The sequence below is a fragment of the Desmodus rotundus genome, chromosome 4 (genome assembly GCF_022682495.2).
Source record: "Desmodus rotundus isolate HL8 chromosome 4, HLdesRot8A.1, whole genome shotgun sequence".
Taxonomy (NCBI): domain Eukaryota; kingdom Metazoa; phylum Chordata; class Mammalia; order Chiroptera; family Phyllostomidae; genus Desmodus; species Desmodus rotundus.
Window position 1 is genome coordinate 167333582 of NC_071390.1, and position 24448 is coordinate 167358029.

At 45.0% G+C, this 24448-nt stretch overlaps 1 protein-coding gene across 2 annotated transcripts in view; it reads left to right on the plus strand.

The window, feature by feature from the left end:
- Window positions 1-23765, plus strand: part of CCDC149 (coiled-coil domain containing 149) — a 98234-nt gene extending 74469 nt beyond the window's left edge. For both annotated transcript variants that reach the window (XM_053923390.1, XM_024573742.4), the window contains exons 10-12: window positions 1648-1724; window positions 7597-7713; window positions 18531-23765. In XM_053923390.1, the coding sequence (XP_053779365.1) occupies window positions 1648-1724; window positions 7597-7713; window positions 18531-18964 (628 nt within the window). In that variant the 3' untranslated portion in view covers window positions 18965-23765. The remainder of the gene's footprint in view (window positions 1-1647; window positions 1725-7596; window positions 7714-18530) is intronic.
- The last annotated feature ends 683 nt before the right edge of the window (window positions 23766-24448 follow it).

Genomic DNA, 24448 nt, shown 5'->3' on the forward strand with positions numbered 1-24448 from the left:
TGTGGTCTGGGAACATCAGAAAAAATGCAACCAAATGTCTCTTCGCCACGCCTTTGAGCGTCGCCCTGACGGCATCCTTCAACGTCCACAGAAGAGTTAAGCCTTATCTTTTGTTTCCGAGAGGCAGCCACCTACGGAGGATCTGATCTCGTTAAGAAACAGGCGTCAACTTGAACACTGCTGCGATTGCATCTCAAACCCATCAGCTGGTGAAAAGGGAGCTTGGATCAGAAGGTCTGAGCAGAATATTGAAAGCGAGATTACGAAGAATGGTGTTTATTGAAGGGTCAGAGCCATGAAAGCAGAACAGACCCAACAATTGGAGTGGAAATTGAAAGTAATTGATAGACACTATGCAGAATTTAAGACTTAAGGAAAAGAGGCAAAGAAACGCTCTAAGTACCTAGATGAGGAAAACCACATGGAGTAATGTCAAAGAGTTTTCTGTGAACTCACAGGGAATATTAATTAAATGCTATACGTCAATTCAGAAAAAATAAGGATGAATTCAAAGCCATACACGTGTGTGCGGATATACATGCATTCACATCTCTGTGTATATGTGTGGGTGTGTGCAGCCCTCTCTGGCATATAAAGAGAACCAGAAGAACAATTCTGGTGTTCTGATTTCTCCTGTTGAAAGGAATCGAAACTTTGCTATTAAGGATATTTCTGCATCATTTTAGCACAGCAGCACCAAGAAAATCCTCCAAATAATATAAAGACTAGTTTTTTTGTTTGTTTGTTTGTTTGTTTTTTAATATCCAGGCCAATGGGAAGTGACTGAAGTTTTAAATGACGGTGAAATCATTTCCCAATATATTTAGTTTGGTGTCAAGGAGGGCAAATATGTGCCCACATGTATGTCTTTCCATTCGTACAAAGTTTGATGCACTGGTAAACAGTATAGTCTTTAGAAATACACACTCCAGAACTGACATATCAGTGAGCCGGTCGTGATGGTCACTTCGGAAAGCAATACCATTACTCTAGTGATTCTGCAATTACCGAGAGTTCTTTAGAAATGTCTGCTTTTTAAAATTCTCTTCATTAATAATTACAAGTCATGAGAAGAGAAAAATATTTAATCAAGTGCATTTTTAAACATCTACCAGTAATTATGCTAGATACGAAGGAAGAATTGGATATCAGTCTGACATAGGTGAGGTCTAAGATGGCAGCTACTATTATTTTATTGACTCAAAGAAGCATTACCAAGTGTCTTTACCCATGTTATTTATTACACTTGTCTCCAAAACTCAGATCTACCTTCAAAGAATCAAGGTGTGCTGCCACTAAGGGTATTCAAAATTCAGTAATTTTTAGCAATGAGTAATTCTGAAATAGAAACCCTGTAAGACGCCTGGGCAATGGCGGAGTAATTGTTTAGCTTCTCTGAGGAACCGCCTTTGGGAGAAGAGTCACTTCAATGGCAACATTTTAGTATTTAAAAAAATTATTCACTTCATTTTTATTTATATTTCAATAGACTCTGTGTGTGTGTGTGTGTGTGTTCCATTTTTAGCAAATATCTTAAGTCTGAAAACATTTTCTCTTAGTGCACTAGGGTGTTTCCCAAGTAGCCGGCTCACAGCCTTGGGAGCTGATGCTCATTAATCTGTCTGCTGCAATTCACCCCTTTTCCAGGATCCTGGGGAATCGGGTGGCTGAACTGGAGAAAAAATTAAGAACTCTGGAAGTTTCTGGTTTGTGGAGTCTTCCAGGTAAGCGGAACTTCATAAAGTTTGTTTTCCTTTTTTTTTTAAAAAAAGGAAGCACTCTCATAGTTTGCAAAGAAGATCTACCTTTTCCATGTCCTTTTATTTGAAGATCATTGCTGCGAAATCTGTAAGTGTTTTAAACTTAGAAACTCTCATTCTGGAGGGAAATCAGAAAATTAAAATAAATATGCAGGTTCTCGTCTATGTAACTATGCAGTTTTGCTAATTGAAAATCTGAAATTGTCACTGTGTGTGTCTGTATGTTTTTGGAAGATATGTATGTTTTTTTAAAAAAAACTTTGGGAATATGGGAAATTGTTTCATTTTTGTTACCCGTAGGTGTCTTATAAAGATTTTTTTCAACTTAATCATCACCCCTACAAATGAATGTAAGAATATACAAAGATTTGTTCAATTTAATCATCAGTCCTAAAACTTAAAATAAGAAAAAACAAGTGCTCCCAACCAAAGGCACCTGACAACCTCCTTCAGTTCTCTTCCCCCAGCCCCTTTGTGATATGGCTTGAAAATCAAAATCTCCTGTGCGGATTTTTTCTCACAGTTGTGTACAAGAGAAAACTCTGATGTTTCACTTTAATTAGCTATATTTATTCTGTTTGTCTTGAAAACAAAAATACCCCCTTCATGAGATGCAGGTCAGTCATGCCCCCTCTTTCTTCACAGCTGCAGAAAGGTGTGCTTATCATTTCCCACCGTCTTGTCTCCCCCTAGAAGCAACATTGTACATACATTTTAGTTACTTACCCTTTCTGCTGGAACTGGTCTCCTCTACCCTTGATTCGTATCTGTTTCTTCCCTGTAACATACAGGGAGTGAAAATTGCAGCAGGGACACGCACAACAACACATCTCTTATTGTAAATCTGAATAGCTGCCTTAGGTTGCCTGGAAGTGTGTTTCATAAATTGGAATTTTTAGCCGTGATTCTGAAGTTGAGGTCAAAAGACCTAACAGAACTAATTAGTGGCGAGTGCCATCCTGGGGATTTGAATGATCCATTTTGCACAAGAACCTTTTGATGCAGTTAAAACCTTACCTGCTTTGAAGGCCTTTCTTTTATTGCATTGAATTTCAACACAGTCAGGCAAATTTATCGTTTATTTATGCAGTCAGATTGCTATTTCTGTGCATGTACTGAAGTTTTGATTTTTTTCTCTTCTCCAAATGACTTAGTGAAATTTCACAATGTTTTATTTCTACAACTTATGTAAAAAGCTGGAAGTTGAATAACAATGAATGCTGAGAATTTTCTGTCTTTGGTGATGTTGGGTCTAGTTTGGAATGGCTATTATGCAATAATAATTGTATCTTTCCTTCCTTTTGCTGCCTGAAGGCCTGAGCTACAATGTTTCAGTAGGATTTGGGAGTATGTTCTATTTGAAATATCTGTGTTTGTGGCTAATGTCAGTAGTGCATTAATATCATCCCTGCATGTAAATAAACAGAAATGCATTCTCTATGTATCGTTGCATTTCCCTGATTAGAACAGTTAATTGAAATCGAGAATTCAATTAGTACAAAGCAAATATTAAATGGTAAAATTAGCTTTGAGGGACCCAGCTGAGTAGATTTTATGCCATGGCCATGTCTGTTCTAATCTCCAGCCTCCATATAGATACAAAGTGGGAGGACAGGAAAAAGCGTGGCAATTGCCCGGTGGGACAGCACTGCCGTGGTACAGGGACGAAAGATGTTACAACAAAGCATGGCCTCATGAGCATACTCGAAGCCTGGTGAGAGTGAGGGGGTAGGCCCCTTCCGGTGTAACGCACACCAGTCCCGTCTGTCTGCTCGTTGTTTTATGGCTCCGCTGAAGGGACTGAATGGTGGAGCAAGAGGCAGTGTGTTCTTTTCCTCCTCCTCTTCTCCTTTTCCCACTTTTTCCTCCTTCCGCTTCCTTCTCCCCTTCCTCTTTCTTTCCCCAAATAGGAGCCAAATTACAGTGTTTTCAGCCAACTAGAGGAAACTAGGTCCCCATGGTTTCAGAGAATTGCTAGCTCTGTCTTATTTAGCAGCATCTTGAAAGCATCAGTGTGTCCTCCAATCCATCAGTCCATCAATGTGTTTCATACCTTTTTGAGCATCAACTTTGTGGATTTAGTTCTGTACCAGGTATTCTAAGACATGTGCCTCACCTGCTCCAAGAACCCACTTTCCCATTACGGGAGCAAGATGAACACGCACCAGGTAGTGAGTGGAAAGCAGAAGAGGGTACAAATTAAGGGCTGAGTCATTACGGCGTCCATGTGGGAGGTGTCGGTGAGGGCTGGACCTGGAAGGACACTTGAGAGCAAAACGTTTAAGGCCGACGAGTACGTGCTGTATAAGGCGCATCCCCATGACAGTGGCAGACATTGCGTGTCAGTCACATGGCTCTTCTCTGATGGCCTCACGTGTGGCCCCCAGAGCGGTCTTCCACTGGTGGCTTTCCAGGAAGCCCCCTCCTGCTCAGAGTGACCCTGTGAGAGAAAACATTTTCCTCTTTCCCCATCTAGTCTGACTCCCTCATTTTAGGTAAGGAAGTTATCTTAGGAGGCCCAGGAAGTTAGGTGACACCTGAGGCCACAGTGGCTGGTATGAGAACCCAGGTGTTCAGATCTTCCTTTCAGTGGTCACCTGTCCCAGGGAGCCACAGCTTGGAGAAGAGGCGATAGGTAGATCAGATCTGCTGGGGAATGGTTCACAAAGCAAGTTGATTGGAGGAGAGGAAGTCAGCAGCCAGAACAATCTCTTCTGAGACACCAGAGGACAGTGGTGAAGGAGCCAACCCCCCGTCATGATGCGGCAGAAGTACTGCTGGGCGTTGAACGTGCTATACTTTTCTTTGACTCTCTTCTCCCTCCCTCCTCACTCTCTCAGCCAACAGCATCTAGCTCTTGATGCTGTTTGATTGAGTTGGGGCAAACTTGTGATCTTGCTGGGGAGTAGACAAGCTTGACAAATGTCACAGCCAGTGGAGAAATCATCTGGACAGCAAAGGATATTCCGCACAGTTTAACCAGCCCCTGAGAGGTAGAAAAGGTGTGGGGCTATTGAGAGGAAGCCAGATGGTGGGCTGGCCTGAGGGACCGCACCCCTCGGGAAGGAGTGACCCCCTGCCGCCCCGCCCCCACCATCAGCCTCCTTCTCCCAGCCCTTCGCTGGCCTCTGCTTGGAGGACGGGGCTTGGGGAGCTCCAGAAGGAGGTGTCCTGGACGTGCTCATGCTCTGAAGAGAAACCCTAAACACCAGAACAAGTAGGGCAAGAGCCGAGCCTGGCTCTTCAGGCTCTTCATTTTCATTCTCTCTTCTGCGCCTGAAGCATCAGCCTGAGGAGGAAAATGCACATTTTGAAATTTCTTGGTTCATTTCAGAGCAGGAGATGAGGGGTGTTGTGTCAGAAGGAGTCAGCAGGGTTTCCAGAAGCCCAGCACCAGTTGAATGGATGGAGGGTCAGGGGGACCTTCGATGTTAGTTGAGGTTTGACCCTAGTTTGTGGGTGACCTTTGCCCCACTCCTCATCCTCCAGTCCGACAAAGCGAAACTATGGAAGAGCAGCCCATCAGATTAGAGCTCAGTTCAGTCAATATAGGTGGAATCCAGACTGAGTTAGAAACAATACAGCTGGGATCCTTCCAAGAAAGACCTTTGAACCCTTCAAATATTTTGCAAGGATGACCGAATCTTGGCATTTTGCCGTAAGATGAGGAAACGACCTCCCCAGGCAGGCATTGAGGGAGGTGCGTATGTTCTCCCCAGTCCTTGCCTTGGTTGGCCATGAAGGAGTGGTGGCTTCTGTTCCCTCCCCTGTGTGCCTGCTTCTTGGGGTCTTGGAGAGGTTTGGTGGTGCTGGCTCCGGTGCTGTGGGGGGGGTGGCCTTTATGGGCTGGATGTGCTTTGAGAGGGCCACAGTCTGTCCACCCTGGGCAATTCCTTGCGGCAGGAAGGGCTCAGGATCTCAGCCAGCTTCCAGTTCTGCCCATAATTCTGATTATTTGGCCACCAGGGCCCAGGGGACTTGGAAGGCTGGCTGTTCAGAGAGGGGCAGGGTGTGTCTCTTGCTGAGTCCCCTTAAGGCCAGAGAGCTGCCAGCCTACCTGCTAGAAAAAAGATGGGTCAAGAGATGCTTTTCTTTTCCGACTGGAGGACAGTAACTGTTGCCTGTGGTGAGAAACAAAAAGAAGTCCCTCCTGAGGCCTCTGCTGTGGGTTCAGAGCAGCCATTCAGCCCTCAAGGTGTTTCCAGATGGTCCCTTTGCAGCTCAGGAGGAGACCCGATTGTGTTGACTTCCTTCTGAGAGTCTGTCAACAACGTCCCAATGATTCTCTTTGAGAAGCCTCCCCAGCCTGTGGCCCGGAAGATTTCTGGATGTCTGCCACACATGAGGAGTGGCTGTGTTATTGGGGAACTTCAGGGTCAGCTCCTATCAGATTTCTGTTCTTCTGGGAAGACCCTCAGAGAGCAGAGAAACCAGAGTGCCATGGCTGCTAATAACACATGCCATCTGCCTGAGGCAGCGGCCCGCAAGACATCAGGATTCCTGAGGATGCACCTGCCATTTATTCACACGTTTATCAGATGCTTACTGAGCACCTACCACGTGCAAACTCTCTACTGCAGTCTCGGGAATCCAGTTAATAAGATGTGGCCGAATGGGAAGGTGGTGCTGTAAACACACTGAGGACTCAGACGTGGAGTCCAGGTTCACCAAAGGAGTGGAAGTCTTCACACACGCACTGCTCTGTGCTCTGTCGAGCCTGAAACTAAGATCACAGAACTTTAGAGCCTCCGACATGAGCCCCATTTAATGACTTGGCTTCAGAAAGGGTCTTGCGCAAAGCTGGACAGCTGAGGATGGAGGACAGGCTGGGACATGGCCCCGGGGGTTGGGGTTTGGCACAGTGGTTCCCACCGAGAGCTTGCCAAGGCCTCGTGGAGCAAAGTCTGGGATCCAGTCCTGCCTGCTGGGCTCTTTTATCTTGGCGGCAGCAGCCCTTTTTGTCTGTGAGTTTTGAGTCAGTGCTCGCAGAGCTCCTGTTTCAAAGCTGCGCTTCCCCGCCCCTCACCCCCATGACTTGCCATGGCCTTCAAAGTAGAGTCGTAATGCTTTTCCTTTTCCCCTTCTCTTTGCCTCATGCACTCTCTACCCACTTAGGGAGTTCATGCAGACAGATCAAAGGTTTTGGCTGCTCTGGGACTCTCTGTTCTGAGTGAAAGTTTAGCTGCGATCATGTGAGGGACCTGATACTACCTGACTTACCACAGAGTTATTATTCAATCTTAATGACCAAATCAAATTAAATCAGATTTAGTGTATATGACAGTGCTGTGGAAGGTGCCTTGTAAAGTAGGGATTTTAATGGGTGCCATTTATTAAGTGCTGACTAAATGCCTAACAGCAAAACCACCCAGTGAGGTGGGTGCTGCTGTTCGTCCTCACTTAACAGGCGAGGGCTCTGTGGCTCAGAGAGGCTCAGTGACTTGCCTAAAGTCGCCCAGCTGGGAGGGGATGGAGTGCAGAACACACACACTGTAGTGTGGCTCCAAAGCCTGCGCCCCCAAGCACCCTGCTGGTGTTAGTGGTATTACTGTGTCTCCTTGATCAATGCCACCCAGCGTTTGGCTGACGTACAGGCCGCCCCTTACTGGTGGCGTTTGTGGGCAGCCGTATCCTAAGCAGACTCTCAGGGCTCCTAGGCAGCCGCTACCTGTCCTCACGTTACAGAAAGGGCCTGCTGGCCATTGCCCTTCCACGGTGTTACCTGTGAATGAAGAAGGTGCCTGTCACCAGCCAGTCCATTGCATGGGGATGAAGGTACTTGAGCAGCGACCCCATTGAGGGCCTAACATGTCCATTTTCCCCTTTTCCACAACAGGGGGCAAGGACACCATACTGTTCAGCGACCCCACTCTCCCCACTGTGCAGCGGTCCAGATCCCCATTGCTGAAGTTGGATGAGCAGCCCACGGAGCACAAAGCAAAGCCCAAGGACGGTAGGCACACCTTGATGTCTTTGTCTTTGTTTGGCATGTGCCTGGGACAGAGGAGGGCTCAGTGGACATCAGTCCTTGCCCTTCTCACAGCTTCAGGGACACTGTCGGGTCATTCCTTGTGTTCCTCAGTTACTTCTTTCTTGGTGCTTACATGGGCTCATCTTGTTCGGAGCTTCCAGCAGAAGAACGCAGGCCCCTGCGCCCTCTGCGTGTAGTGCAGAGGCTAAGAGTGAGGGCTGTTTGTTGGACAACTTGGGTTTGTATTCCAGTCCCATGTCACACTGGCTGTGAGGACTTGGGCTGGTAACATCAGCCTCGGTTTCCTTACCTATAAGCGATGGTACCAACCTCAGAAAAACCCTGGCACATTGCATGGCACATGGTAAGTGGCCTGGGAATCAGTTGCATGGGGAAAAAATCTTCTGCTCTACCAGGCACACTTTCTGCATGCAGGCTCTTCTGAAGGGGACCATTCAGGGAGCAGATGAGCCAGCAGGTGTGAGAGCCAATCTCTTCCCAGGTGGCAGTTTTGCCTCTCCAGCTAAACTGTCCTTCACGTCTTTCTAAGTTTGGCTCATCTTCTTTCTCCATCCCCGGGGTGGTTGCCAGCTTCCAAAAGGCTCCACGTGACCCCATCGTCCTGGTATTCAGGCCCTTGTGTAGTCCTCTCCTGCATTGTGCATTGTGTCAGGGCTGATCTGTGTAACTGCATAACACAGCAGAAGTGACAGTATGTGTCTCCCAAGGCTAGGTCATAAAAGACATGTGGCGTATGCTTTGCTCTCTCTGTCTTGGGTCATTTACTCTGGAGGAAAGTGGCTGCCATCTCATGAGGATGCTCACGCAGCCCCACATGCACTTGTGTGGTGTGGAGCTGAGGCTTCCAGCCATCGGCCGTGTGAGGGAGCCATCTTGGAGGCAGATTCTCCAGCCCCAGTCAAGCCGTCAGCTCAGGAGAGACCATTAACCAGAACCACCTGGATAAACTGCACCAAGGCTCCTGAGTCTTACGCTGCTAAGTTTTGAGGTCATTTGTTACACAGTAGTACATGACTAATACAGCCTGCATGTAGGTATCAAGGTACTTTCCTTGTACATCTACATTTTCTCTCCATCTTCTCTTGCTGCAGAGTCATGCCTCCAACCATCACCTCCATGAAAATATTCTCAAAATATTTTTCCCCCACTGGGTCCATCTGCAGAGTTGCAGTCCCACATTTCCCCAAGTTCAAACTTTCCCACCCATGTACCCTCTGGACTTCCCAAGAATGATACCAGCAACTCTCCCTGCCTCATCCCCTAGTCGTCACCCTCCCAGCTACCCAGGCTCGCCACCTGAGAGTCATCACAGAGCTCTGTCAACTTTCCTTCCCCACCCACTTCTGGTCTTCAGCCCAGCCCTTTCGTCAGAGCTCCTGTACCTCCACTCCTACCACCTCTGACTTGGTACAGGCCCACTCCACCTCCTTGGCAGGGCTTCCGTCCTCTCCTGACTTCATTCCCATCTTCATCTGGCTGCTTTAACATGAAGCCCCTGGAGCACTGCCTTCCATCCTGTTTGTACCCCGCTCCAAACTGTCCAGCGGCTCCCCCTGTCTTCCACTTGCACTCACGGCTCTGCAGCCTAGCCCAGCCTGCCTTTCTAACCTTACAGTTCTCAGACATGAAAACTATGTTTGACCAAAACACAAAACTGTGCCAACCAGCTCAATCAGTCAGCTATTTTTGTATAACAAACCACCCCAAAAGTTAGAACTTAGAGCAACAATGATGTATTGTTTATCACAAGCCTTTTGGTCAGATGGGAGGGTCTGCTAATCTGAGCTAGGCTCGACAAGCTCACTCACACATCTGCACAGCTGTGTTTTGAAGCCTGTGCTGATCACTCATCCTAGTGCTGGAATGGTAAGAATAGAAGCTAGGACAGGTGTGGGATTTCAACAGAAAGGTTCCCCCAGCACATGCAGGGAGACTTCCTGGAGCGACCCCGCGACTTGGATGGGTCACACACTGCCCAGAAGGCAAGGCTGGGTCCTCCCAGCCAGCAGTATGTGGCTGTTTGCAATGCAACACCGCAGGGCCCGCTGTGCAGTCTGGAACTTGTCTTGGCTGGTGGTCATCCTGGGCCAGCATCCAGTGTCTGCATGCCGAGCAAAGCCCCCACTCTTCTCTGGGCTTGCTGGGCCCCCAGGTGGGTCTGGGCCTGCTACACTGAAATGGAGCATGAGCCTGGCTTGATTTTCACAAGAGTGGCATAAGTGATGGCCTGATTCAAAATGATAGCTTCCAGGATTCCATCATTAGCTCTCATTGTTCCAACCCCGGCCTTTGGCAGCACGGGCGGGAACCAGGAAGCATTTATGTAACAGCGATCAGTGTTGGGGATGGCCTGCCTCCCAACTCTCTCATTAATTCCACCTGGAAGCAGCTCACACTTGGAGGGACAAAGCCCACCAGGGATCAGTTAACTAAAGAAGACGGATGTCCCCTCTGGGCGAGTGGGAGGGGAGGGGGCACATTTTTAGGTAACTAGCAATCTATCCTTCAAAGAGCTACTGTTTCTTCATTGTCTGGGAGAAAATATTTTTTCTCTCTACACTATTTGTGTCATAATGCATTTGTATCAGTTGATTGCCTCATCGTTATTAATATGTGTATTGTTATTAATAACTATTAATGATACTAATTCTGTTTGCTAAAACAGCGCAGAATAATTACTGTTATTTATAATAATATTTTTCTACTCTGGGCAAGCTCAGAAATCTTTCTTTTATGAAAATGGCAATGCTGTGTGTCTGTTCTCAAAGGGAAGATGAAATTTCCACAGCTTAAGAGTTAATGTTCCAGAGTCGCAGAATTAAAGGAAGATTTTGCTCCCACTGCAGGGAACCAGAGGCCCTAGTTTTGGTTCAACAGTCGTGGCATTTTCAGTAACTTTTTTTGGTCTCCTGGTAATGACTTCAGTATATTTCTTAGACACCTGTTGGATCGACAAAAGGGAGGAGTGATTTGGTAAATCTATGGACCCGTAAGCTGGTCCTGGAGCTGGGCCTATATATATCTTTAAGGCCCTGGGGCTCTGAAAAGCGGGGCTTTATCAGAAAGAAATCCCTGATAGAAGCAAAATATCAGCTTCGTCCCTTCCCTTTGCAGCTGTGCTTTGACCTCTAGTGATGCCTGCAGTTTTGCTCCCCTCCCCATACCCAGAAATCAAAGTTTCAAAGTTCTCCCTGCTAATCTCAGAGGCTTGCCATTTTCAGAAAGATTCATATTTTTTGATTATGTGCAGACTGCCACCTAAAGAAATGGCACAAAGCATGCGCTGGCTGGTGTGGCTCAGTGGATTGAGCGCCGGACTATGAACCAAAGGGTAGCCAGTTCGATTCCCAGTCAGGGCACATGCCTGAGCTGCGGGCCAGGTCCCCAGTAGGAGGCATGCAAGAGGCAACCACACATTGATGTTTCTCCCCCTCTCTTTCTCTCTCCCTTCCACTCTCTAAAAATAAAATAAATAAAATCTTTAAAAAAATAAGAAAGAAGTGGCACAAGGCAAAGGGCTAATGAAGAGAAGTCCCCTGTCTAAACAGACCACCCTCACTTAGATGTAAATGAAGGTAGAGAAGATTGACCTGACCCCCAGTAAAATCACCCCAAATGCTTTAGAGATTAGGTTGTTACTGGTAGGGTTAATTAATTGTTCAGGGCCACCCAAATATACTGTTAAGTGTCCTGGAAGAAATAACATCATAAGAGTAATTTCCAGAAGGAGTTTATTTATCTCACGCTGGTGAAAAAATGATGGTCTGCAGAAAAGACCATCATTTACTCCTCCCGATAAAGCTTCTCGCTCCATTCTGGAAACTTCATCATTTTGACTCAGCGTTGCCCATGCTCCCCGTGCAACTACTATAAAATTTTCACTTGTTACAAGAAAATTATGTGACTGCTTCAAGATTGTTTTATTTATTAATACATGGTGTCTAAATATACTAATATATCCACTTATTCATGAATTAATGCATATATCCATAGATTTTAACATTTAATAAGCTATTGATTGAGCCCCTCTTATAGAAAATTGGAAAAGTTAAGTTAACCTGCTAAGATTTTATACTTCAGCTGGTTTTTATAAGCTAACTATATACAGGTAATCATTTAAGGATAAAAAGAAATACTATGTTCCCTTGGAGGTCCGGACACAGCCTTGTGGGGATTAGGACACTGGGGAGATTACTTCTAGCCAGATTTAATCAGGTAGGCTTCATGGAGGAGGTGGAGGTGGAGCTGACCCTTGAAGTTGGCCATCTGGATACATAAAGGAATGATGGCCACAGAGGGCAGGGCTGGGATGCCGTTGAGGTTCAGTATGGCTGGAGTCTAGGGGTATAAGGAGAAGAGCTGGGGTGTCAAGGAGAAAGGTCATGGATATTGTTGGGTCATTGAAGTTCTTAAATGTCAGGCTCAGGGCTTGCGCTTTGTCCCTGTGGCAGTGGCAGACTCTGAAGGTCTTATAGTTGGGGAAGAGCATGGCCAGATTTGTGTTTTAAACTCACAGTGCTTCTCAAACTGTAATGTGCACCCAGGCTGCCTCAGATCTTGTTAAAAATGCAGATTCTAAACCAGTAGGTCTGGGGTAGGGCCCAAGAGCCTGCACGTTGATCAGGCTCCCAGGTGATGCAGCCGCTGCTGGTCCATGGACCCCACTTTGAGAAGCAAAGCTTTAGGGAAGATCCTTCTCCCAACAGATTGGATTAGAGCAGGAGACCAGAAGCGAAGGAACCGATTAGGAGCTAACATAATTGTCCTGGCTGAGCAGATCTGAATAGTTAATTTTTTCAGTCGAGGCTTGCTTTGTTCACTCATTCATACACTATGAATTTCATCATAAGCGTGAGTAATGGTCTCGTTTCAGGTACAATACTTGCTGAGGTCAATGAGTTCTCTGGAGAGTTACCCGTGACTAAGCACACACTTTAGAAAGTGCAGTGCAGGTTTGTTTGAACTTCTGTCCCTGGGACTTTTTCTATGGATATCAAAGAGGTTAAAGAGAAAGAGAAGGGCTTCTTTTGAAGGTGAAAGCAAATGTGTGCGTGGAGGACCGGAGAGGTGTGGGGACAGTGGTCATGGCCTGCCTGGCTCAGCGGAGACCCACAGCCGGCTTCCCCAGTGATTCCAGCCTGTGGACTCTGCACGGCCAGCAGCTCTGTCTACGACCATCTTCTTTCCCTTTGCTGTGCCCTCACCCTTCTTCATTCTGGTAGCTTCAGTTCCGTCTTATGGCCGGTCTTTTCTCTCTAATATTACATTTCCTCTGAAGTTTCGCAGAGTTTTCTTTAGCAGTGTTCAGCCATTGTAAGTTTCTTAAAACTTTAAGTACTATTTTAAGTAACTAAAGGCTCAAAAACACATCCAGCTTTTAAATTAAATAAATGCTCAAAACATGTCCTATTCTTTTTTTAATTTTATTTTTCAATTACAGTGGACACTTAGTATTATTTTATATTAGTTTCAGGTGTACTGCGTAGTGGTTATGCATTTGTATAATTCATGAAGTGATCCCTCCATATTCCCAGTACCTACCTGGCCCCATACCCAGTGATTACAATATAATTGACTACATTCCCCATGCTGTACTTTAATAATACTTTACTAATCCCCATGATTATTTTGTAACTACCAATCTGTACTTCTAATCCCTTCACCTTTCCGACCCAGTCCCCCAAACGGCCCGCCCCTCTGGCAACCATCGGTCTGTTCTCTCTCTGTGAGTCTGTCTCTGTTTTGTTTGTTTATTTTGTTCTTTAGATTCTGCATATAAAGAAAACATGTGGTATTTGTCTTTCTCAGTCTGACTTATTTCATTTAGCATAATACCCCCTAGGTCCATCCTTCATGCTCTTACAAATAGTAAGATTTCATTCCTTTTAATGGCTAAGTAATATTCCATTGTATATATGTATCATTTTTTTTATCCAGTTGTCCATTAATGGGCATTTGGGTTACTTCCATGTCTTGCTGTTAAAAATAATGCTGTAGTGAACATAGAAATGCATATACCTTTTTGAATTAGTGTTTTGGGTTTCTTTAGAAGTGGAATTAGATACATACCCAGAAGTGGAATTGCTGGGTCATAAGGAAGTTCCATTTTAAATTTTTTGAGGAACCTTCATACTGCTTTCCATAGTGGCTGCACCAGTCTGCATTCCTACCAACAGTGCATACGGATTCCTTTTTTGCAACACTTCACCAATACTTGTTTGTTGATTTATTGATGATAGCCGTTCCGACAGGTGTGAGGTGATATCTCATTGTGGATGATTACTGACACTGAGCATCTTTTCACATGTCTATTGGCCATCTGTATGTCCTCTTTGGAAAAGTGTCTGTTTAGGACTTTTGCCTATTTTTTAATTGGAGTGTTTGTTTTTTTGGTGTTGAGTTGTATGAGTTCTTTATAAATTTTGGATATTAACTCCTTATCAGAAGTATTATGGGCAAATATCTTCTTCCATTCAGTAGGTTGTCTTTTTATTTTGTTTATGGTTTCCTTTGCTGTGCCAAAAGTTTTTAGTTTGCTGTATTCCCATTTGTTTATTTTTCTCTTTTACTTTCCTTCCCTGAGGAGATATAAAAATATTGCTAAGAGAAATGTCATTGAGTTTACTGCCTGTGTTTTCTTTTAGGAGTTTTATGGTTTCAAGTCTTTAATTCATGTTGAGTTTATTCTTGTGTGTGGTGTAAGAAGGTAGTCTGGTTTCATTTTTTTTTTGTTTGCATGTATCTGTCCAATTTTTCTAACAACATTTATTGAATAGACTGTCTTCACCTCATTGTATGTTTTGCCTCCTTTGTCATATATTATGTGACTGTATAGGCATGGGTTTATTTCTGGGCTCTCTAATCTGTTCCATTGACCTGTGTGTCTGTTTTATCCCCATACCCTGTGTTTTGATTACCATAGCCTTGCAGTGTATTTTGATTTCAGGTAGTATGGCATCTTCAACTTTGTTCTTCTCTCTCAAGATTCAGAGTGGCTATTCAGAATCTTTTGTGATTCTATATGTATTTTTGGATTACTTGTTGTAGTTCTATAAACAATGCCATTGGTATTTTGATAGGGATTGCACTGAATCTATAGATCGCTTTGGGTGGTATGGACATTTTAAAGATGTTAATTCTTTCTATTCTTGAGCACAGTATATGCTGCCATTTACTGTGCTCAAGAATGGAAACCTTCTGCATTTTCTTTCTTCAAAGTCTTATAATTTCCCAAGTACAGGTCTTTTACCTTTTTGGTTAAATTTATTCCTAGGTAGTTTATTTTTATGCAGTTGTAAATGGGATTGCTTTTTCGTTTCCATTTCTGACAGTTTATTATTGGAGAATAAAAATGCAACTAATTTCTGAATATTTATTTTGTATCCTGCTACTTTATGAATTCATTTATCAGTTCTAGTAGTTTTTTGGTGAAACCTTTAGGATTCTCTATATACAGTATCATGTTATTTGCAGATAGAGACAGTTTTACTTCTTCCTTTACATACAGGGGTGTCCAACCTTTTGGCATCTCTGGGCCACACTGGAAGAAGAAGAGTTTTCTTGGGCCACACATTAAATACATCGTGACGTGTAATCACAAAATAAATCTCATACTGTTTTAGGTAAATTTATGATTTTGTGTTGGGCTGCATTCACGGCCATCCTGGGCTGCATGTGGCTCATGGGCCACAGGTTGGACACCCCTGCTTTATAATTTGGGTGCCTCTTATTTCTTCTTATCTGTTTGCTATGGCTAGGATTTCCAATAATTTGTTGAATATGATGAAAGTGGACATTTCTGTCCACTTTCCTGATCTTAAGAAAAATGTTTTTAGTTTTTCCCTGTTGAGTATGATGTTAGCTGCAAATATGGCCTTTCTTATGTTGAAGTATGTTCCCTCTATTGCTACTTTGCTGAGACTTTTTATCATAAATGGATGCTAGGTTTTGTCAAATGCTTTTTATTTCTGTATCTGTTGACATAATTATATGATTTTCATCTTTCATTTTGCCTGTGTGGTATATCACGTTAATTGATTTACAGGTATTGAACCAACCTTGCATTGCAGGACTAAATCCCACTTGATTATGGTGTATAGTCCTTTTAATATATTGCTGAATTCTGTTTGCTAATAATTTGTTGAGGATTTTTGCATCTATGTTCACCAGGGATATTGGTGTATAATATTTTTTTCTTCATAGAGCCTTTATCTGGTTTGGGAATAAGGATAATGCTGGGCTTGTAAATGAGCTTGGGAGTCTTCCCTCCTCTTGAATTTTTCTGAATAGTTTGAGGATAAGTGTTAATTTTTCTTTGAATGTTCGGTAAAATTTATTTGTGAAGTCATCTGTCCAGGACTTTTTTCTTTGGTTGTTTTTTGGATTACTGCTTTGATTTCATTTATTGTGATTGATCTTTTCCTATTTTCTGTTTCTTCTTGGTTCAGTCTTAGAAGATTGTATGTTTTTTGTAATTTATCCATTTCTTCCAGATTGTCTAATTTGTTGGTATTTAATTGTTAATATACTATTTTCTTATAACCTTTTGTATTTCTGTGGTGTCTGTTGTCACTTTCTTTCATTTCTGATTTTAGTTCTTTGGGTCCTCTCTCTTTCTTTCTTGATGAGCCTGGTTAAAGATTTATCAATCTTGTTTATTTTTTCAAAGAACCAGCTCTTGTTGCCATTGATTTTTTATATTGTTGCTTTAGGCTCTATTTCAACAGGTCCTACTCTTAACAAACACTTTTATGCATTATATTAAAATTAAAGTGGATCACACATATAGTAGTATTAGTGTATGTTGCAGAAATTCTAAGCTGCATTTTAAATCAAATGTTTTACATTATATCATTTTTAGGTTATATCTACTTAGATTTATGTACTTTTAAATGCATAATCTTTCTGAATGATATGAATAATCCTCAAAAATTCATATAATTCTTATAAACAGTCAACATTTACCTGTCTCCTGCCAGTACAGACACAAACCAGAATATATAGTCTGATTTCAGTATCGGAAGTGTAAAGACCAGACAAAACTCATCCTTGGCACCTGAAGCAGGGTAGTGGCCACCCTTTGCAGAACAGAAGTGACTAGGAAGGGGGTCCAGGGGGGCCCAGACTGGGACGTGTTTGTAGGGCGTCAGTGATACTTTGTTTCTCGTCTCAGCTGCTGGTTACATGGCACGTTCACTCTGTGAAGATTAACTGAGCGGTAGACTTAGGATTTGTATACTTCTATGTATGTGTACGAATCTACGTATGCTACACTTCCATCAGGAAAAAAAAAAGTGAGGAATTACTATTTTTTAATATTCTTGAATGCTTAGAATGTTCCAAGCACTGTGAACAAGTCAGGCGATATGCTTACATACATTCTAGAAAAAGGTAAATGTGTGAAATGCTGAGTGCCAAGCCTGGCACAGAACAGCACCTAGTAAGCTGGTATAATTCACTTTGCAAAGGAGAGAGACCAGATGGTGCAGGCAGACGGACAGGCAGCATAGAATGGACACAAGGACACCTATAGGCGAGAGAACTGTGGGAAATAGGGCTGCAGGGTCAAGCAGGAGAGGCAAGGTAGGACCTCATGAAGGACCAAAGTGAAAGGAATTGAACTTTCTCCTAAAAACCACAAGCCTCCAGTGGAAGCTTTTAAGCAGAAAAGTGCACGGTCAGAGCAGGTCAACTTCCCTTCCAACCCTCCTACAGTTTGCCCTCAGTTCTCCGAAGTTCCAGCTTTCAGCCCCAAAGCACATCTGCATGTGTATCTCATACAAGCCCGATGGCAGTGAGGTTCTACTCTGGTTCCACTGGGGGAACCAGGGAATGTTCCCCAGGCCCCTCAGCCTGAGAGGCATCCACCCAGGCTGAAATCAACCCAGTAAGCCTCTTATATTTCATCACTGTGTGTCCCCAGGGCTAAGAAAACCTTGACTTCTGGGAACCTCGGAGTCTGGTGTTGAATTCACATATCCAGGTGCTCACAGCTCACTCCCCAGGTGCTTCCCAATCATGCAGGGCCACTGTTGCTTGTTGGGTCTGGAAGGGACCTCAGACAGTCCTGCCCCTTATTCTCTCTCTGGGAAAAGGAGGCCAGACAGGTCCGCCCCCATCACAAAGCAAGTGTAGGAAACTGAGGGCTAGACACCTGCTCTCAGGGCCTCAAGTTCTCTGCAGTCTCCAATCAGTTACAGCTTGAGAATTTCTATTGTTAGAGCAGGGGCTTAGGGAACGGTTTAGCAGGGGACAGAGGGAGCCTGAAGCTGCTTTTGCATATAGTTTTATTAGAATGAGGGCACTTCAGCGTGTGCATCAAAGAGTGTGGTGCTGATGGAGAATGGGGAGACTGGGGGACACTGAGTCCCTCCTACCCTGAAGCCCGCAGAATCCCTTTTCATTTCTAAAGAGCCCCAGGCCTTCACTGAACTACAGAACACACAAAACCTTTGTCCTCAATTTAAATATTTAATGGGCTCAAGGCACAACCACCAGAGAGGGAAGCAGGAGATAAGAGGGGTCTGGACAGGATGGCTTATGAAATGACCCAGGTGCTTCCTTTCCCTCCCTCAATGACACATTAACCACCAAAGCACCTGCTGCTTTCTTTTTGAACTTGAGTCCAGTGTTCCCCTTGGGCTGGAGGGAGAGGACGGCTGAAGCATTTTCTATCTCAGAGGCCCCATGGCTGTGGGCGGAGGTGCGGAGGAGAGGGAAAGGGAAAGGGAGGGCTGACTTCCAGCCAAAGGTTTGATGCTGTCCTCTGTCTGTTCCAGGGGAGGTTCAGACGCAAGAACAAGATGAAAGTTGTGCCGCCACCGAGGTGTTGACAGCGCTGGAGGATGCTGGGAGGCCTGCTGTCATCTCCCCAGCAAATCAGAGCCACAGGAACCAACGCAAGCACTTTCATCCTTCATTACCCCAGTTACCTTCTGAGGAAGAAGGAATAAACAGGCTTGGAAGGGAAATAATGCAACTGACAGAGGAGCAGGCAGCTGCAGAACCGGAAGGGGTGGGGAGAGAGAGTCCTGTGGAAGGTCTGAGGGATGGGAGGGGGCCGTCCCCTCTGGGCCTGGCCTCCAAGGGGCTGTTCCCCAAATCTTGCCAGGACTCCTCTGAGTCCAGCCAGCCAGCAGCCCAGGCTTCCACCCTAGAAGATGGCAAGGAGACTGCAGAGGGTGATGGCCCAAGGAGCACCGTGAAAACATGAAGGGGACAGGGACCTGGCACGATGACACGCTGAAGGCACTGGGGACCATAGAGAATTCAGCGCTAGACAGCTCTCTGAAGCTGCTTTCTCCTAAAACGCCTCCCAGCCTGCAAGTGAGAAGAGACGCAGGTCCTGTTGCAAACTGACTATTCTGAGGATGCCAGCACGGTCTGGTTTATTAAACGCGGGTCCTCAGTGTCATCTCTGTCTGCCGAAGAGGCACTGCTGTGAATGCGGCCAGGTGCGGGATCGCGTCCGCCCCGTGGCTGGTTTTCCGCATCCATCTTTCTGTCAGAGTTTGTTTTATTAGAGATAAGATGTTTTTTATTAGCATTTAATGTTGTTGATCCAAATTATGGGAAGAGCTCGAAACCAATGGTCAGATCAGATCTGACCAATGGTTAATCAGATCTCCATCTTTGTAATGGTTAGGCAATTGGAGAGAAAGGTGTAATTGAGTTTAATGGGTCCAGAGGGCCCGCCGCTGTACTTCATCACACCAGGGCCCTGTAGGACCTGTCGTCATGGGTGTTCTTGGCATCCCGCCTGCAGCCCTGTCTGCCGTGGCTCCGACTGGCAGGTGGAATGGGGCTTAAGCAGGCTCAGAAGGTTGGGCTTCCAGTTTGAAATCCACAGCCCCTGTGGAGACCTGTTGCTGACTGCTAGAGCTGAGTTTTCCAGCCTGTAATTCTGGAGGATTAATCGACCTGGATTGATGCGGGGATAAGAAGGGAGGAAGGGGATTCCAGGGGGGTATTGATTTTTTGTTTCTGAGATGAGATGAGGGCCAGAACCTGGGGATGCTGTGCCTCTCTCATTCAACCTGTGCTGTATATAGGATTTTGTGGCCACGTGGGATGCAGGCAAGATAGAGCTGCTTGGGGCCAGTGTCCCACCCCACCTGAAACCTTGAACCCCTCACCGCTCCAACAGAATGTGCAGTCTGACTCCTTTGTGCCCCGCCTCCACCCCCCGGTACAGGCATTTTAAAGACAAGACACAGAGCTTGTGGCCCTAGAGTGGAGAGAGAGAGGAAAACAAATAACTTTATTACAGCCTGGAGTGGAGACTGTAGAACCAAGTACCAGCTCCAAGTGTGGGAAAGGAGGGAGTGGTCAACCCTACCTGGTTCTTTCCTTGGGGATAAAATTAGCTTTTCTCGGCAGCATCTGGCATTGCAAAAAATTAAAGGCTCATCAAACGATAGAATTTTCTTTGAGCTGAACTCAGTTTGTTTTCTCAGGAAGACCGGATACCAGATCCCAAAGCTCAAAAGACCTCTTAGAACCAGAATCACTCCTTTGAGAGACTCCCCTGCAGGGAAAAAAGAGGCTCCTGAGGTGGGAAGGGTTGGAAATTCATCCTAAAAATCAGATGTTTACCCCAGGACTGTGATCCCGGGTGTGAAACCGCACCTGGGTGACCAGCCCTCCCTGACACCTGCCCGTCCCATCCCATCTCCCGGCACCACTCTGCTAGCAGAGCAGGAGCCCAGGAGGAATTCGTGCTGCCTCACTCTGAGAGGGAAAAGTACAGACAATAAGGCCCAGTCCTTTGCCACATGCACAGTGTGGGGAACTGCCAGCTGCTTTCTTGCCACTCACCAGAGATCGCCCTCGCTGGTGGCATGGGTGCATGGCCGAGTCAGGGCACTGCTGCTCCTGCGGGGCTGGACACACCACCTGCCCCTGCCTTCCAGGCCCCAGTGCTCCATCCCCCCCTCTGTGCTCCAGCCTTCCCCCTCCCCAGGCCTGCCCCCTCAACTTCCCCTCCAGAGTGGTGGCTTCCGCAGCTGCAGAGCATGCACAGCTGAGCAGCCACAGAAATCATTTTGCTGCTGCACTAGGCCTCAGCTGTCCGCAAATGTTCAGCACTACTGCATAGGACGCTGGAGTCGCCAGAGGAGAACACAGCCATGTTTAATACAATAATAATAAAAAGAAAAATCTCTTCCCACAGAAGCTCTGGTTTTGACACACAGTTGGCCAGGTGCACATCTTTAGGGCCTGTCGTCACCTCCTGAAAAGCAGGCTTATAATAAACTAAAACACATTCTGTCCTGGGCAGGAAAACTCCCATGAACACCAGAGAGCCTGGGGTTCAGGCAGGGAGGTCATAGAGCGATAACCTAAACTCTGTGTGTACAATCAGCCTAGGAAGGTTTTGTGTTATGACAAGGCATTGGAGCCAATGAGTTGATCCTACTGTATGTGTAACCTTGACCTTGCACTACACACACATGTGACACTATCCCACGTCTGCTATCCCAACCCAACATGGTTCTGTGTTCCATTAGACGTTAAAGAGAATTTGAGCAATTACTTGTGGTTGTCTTTTGTCTTTTTAAGAGTCACTGTGAAAGTGTGCAGCATTCTCTCTCTTAGTTTACCAGATAGCCCTGCAGTAGTCCGGTACTCTCAGCTGTAATTCACACTTTAAGAAACTTAATAGGAAAATGAATTATATTGCATAACAAGAACTTCAGAAGTAAGACATTTGAGGTCTGATTCATTGAAGAAAGTCATCAAGGATCTGGGTTCTCATTTTTCTGCTCTGCCTGCCAGTGTCAGCTACTTCCTCAAGCTCACAAGATAGCTGCAACAGCTCCAGCCATCACCTCTGTTCTCACCTCTGTGTTCAAAGGCAAAAGAAAGTTTCTCCTCCTGTGTATGTATGTTTAAGAGCAAAGAACTCAGTTCTTGTCATGTGTCATTGGTAACAATTTTTGCATACCTATCTATGTCTAAACCAATCCCTGGCAAGGGAGATGAAATTATGTCATGGGTTTAGGTTTATCAAGATCACCCTCTGAACTGGGGAGGGGCCTGTGCCTGAGCATGCAGACTCTAAAAGGTTATAAACACCAAAACAAAAATGAGGTCTTGAGAAATACAGAAGAGTTGAGAATAGATTTGAGTTAAACCCTCAACAGCATCGTCCCCAAACCCCAACATGTCTGTCTTTGTTTTATTTGTTTCTCCTTAAAAAGCCAGCATATTATGTTACTGATGAGGGTGGAGTTGGGGGGATGGGTGGTGGTTTGTTGGTCTAAGAAAAATGCCATCTCATCTCCTGTCTTCCCTGACTTCTTTATCATCTGTCCTATTTTGCAGCTGGAATGTTCCCACCTTTGTTTACCTCTTCAAGTGTGTCTGTCCTTCCATTATTTTTCCAGCTCGGTTGCCAGCAGAATGCAGAACAGTCTGGATAAATGAAACAGAGCTGACAGGTCTCTTAATGAAAGCTTGTTTGCACACATTGCATTTCTTGCGATCTCTCTGTACCTGAGAGCCTTTAGGTGAGGTTTTTTACATATGAGTGTTTGTTGTTCTTTTAATTAAGGCCTGTGGAAATGGATTGGTTTTTGTAAAGCAGGCATTTCTCATCCCTAACTCCTTCCCTTGCCAGGCCTCCTCTGCCCACCCTCCCCTCCTCCTCCCCCTTTCTTCTTCGCCCTGCACAGCTATTCCTGAAGCCTCTCTAGCTGGGAGGCTCCTAATGGCGTTCAACTCCATCCCTGCTGGAACCTCCTCCCAGCTGGCAATCTTAAGTAAGCTAAATTCGTTTTCCCATCATTGTTCCTCCCAAACATACGCCACCATCATGATGTGAAGTTCTATAGAAGGGCTCTGGTGCCAGCCATTCACGTGTCGGAGTGCATTTTCGGACACGCTCTTCTGGCTGGAGTTGTGGCACCCCAGTTCACCATGGGACATAAAAGGATCTAGCTCCTCTTTAAGGAATTTCAGAGACCAGCTACTTGCCCCACGTGGTTCTCTTCACTGTCTCTTTAAAAGTACAGCATGCCTTTGCTCCTCTTGGTTTTTTGCTCCTGTAAAAAAATGGCACTTCCCCCTGGCTCGATCACTTTCTTGCAGCCCTGTGGCTGGCTTGGAACCCTACTTGTCTTTGAAAGAGTTCTCTAGTCGAGCACCATCTCCCCCACCCCCGCCCCGCTTTCATTCAGGAAGCCTCTATTTGAAATCATCTTCCTCCTTAATAATATCGGGGGTACCTCGGGATGTCAAAAAGGCAAACGAGTCTCCTTAACTCACTAGTATATTCTTTTTTTTCCCGATGTCTTTCTGAGCAGGGAAAAGTTTGAAGATCAGAGAGATGCACTAGAGAGCTTGGTAGTGGATCTAAGTAGAAATGAGAAGCAGAAAAAATAGGAAGGACCCATCCCTCGATATTCTGATTGCTCACAGAAACAGGACGCGCCGGTACAGCATGAAGGCAATTTCAGGTGACAGCTATTGATGTGCTGCCTTGCCTGTCACATCGCCTCCTGACTAAATGAGAATTTTTTGAATACATAGTGAATGTTTGCATGATACTGACAAGTTTGACTTTCTGGAACCTATGTGAGCCCAGGAATACACATATTTTGGGCTCTGAGCCAAGACCAGCGATAGCCTATTAAATGTGAAACAATTGGCTTTTTTAAAAAAGGCAAAACAACTGCTATTTTGCTAATTTAAAGAAAGAAGTAACTTCTATTCATTTGCAGACCTTGCTTTATTGGATTCTATGATCATGTATCATAACTATATCGTCTTTTGTTACCTGAAATAAAAATGTGTGCCATGACTGGTATAGCTCAGTTGTCTGGGCATCCTCTCGCAAAGCGAAAGGTCACTGGTTCGATTCCCAGTCAGGGCACATGCTTGGGTTGCTGGCTCGTCCCCAGTCAGGGCGTGTGCAGGAGGCAACTTATCATTGTTTCTCTCCCTTCTCCTCTAAGAAGAAATAAAATATTTTATAAATAAATAAATAAAGTAAAAATGCAATTTTCCTGATATATGTGATTAATTATCTTTATTAATCTGGGCCATTCTCTCTACCCTTGCTGCAGGCCGAGCACAGGCTGAACATTTCTTCAAGCATATTGTATCATTTTATCAGTCACAATTTGTCACCTACAATTATTAGCTCATATGCTTGTCACGAAAATTATGGAGAACATAAAGATTTTACGCATTCAGTCAAAAACGCCAGATCCAAAATCAGTTGGTTTATTTCCTGCAGTCTTTCAAGTTGACCAAAGCACTCACTGATTTGCTCTATTTTCTTATGTTTTCAGTATTTCTGTATATACATACGCACTGAAAAGCCCAACTCAGAGAAAACTGCACTGCAATTCTGAGAAAAAGCTTCCCCTAAACATCTAAAGATAGCCCGTCTAATTATCGTCTGCATTGTGTTGAAACCGCACACACTTGAGCATTATTCTCCTTTACCAGCTGTGTCTAGGTAGAGTCATTACATCAAACGCTTCTAATTTTACAAAAAGAAATCAAAACAAGTGTGTGTTTAAGTCTCAGTGACAAATGCAAACCCTGTGAGTCAAACAGGCAAACTGATTAGCAAGCTGGCTGGGAAATCAAAACAGAAAAAGTGAAGAGATTAACCAGATAGAGCTGTAAGGGGAAAAGGGTAAAAATAGCCTCCAGGGGCCAAGTGGGGGCCACAATCTTTCCCTCC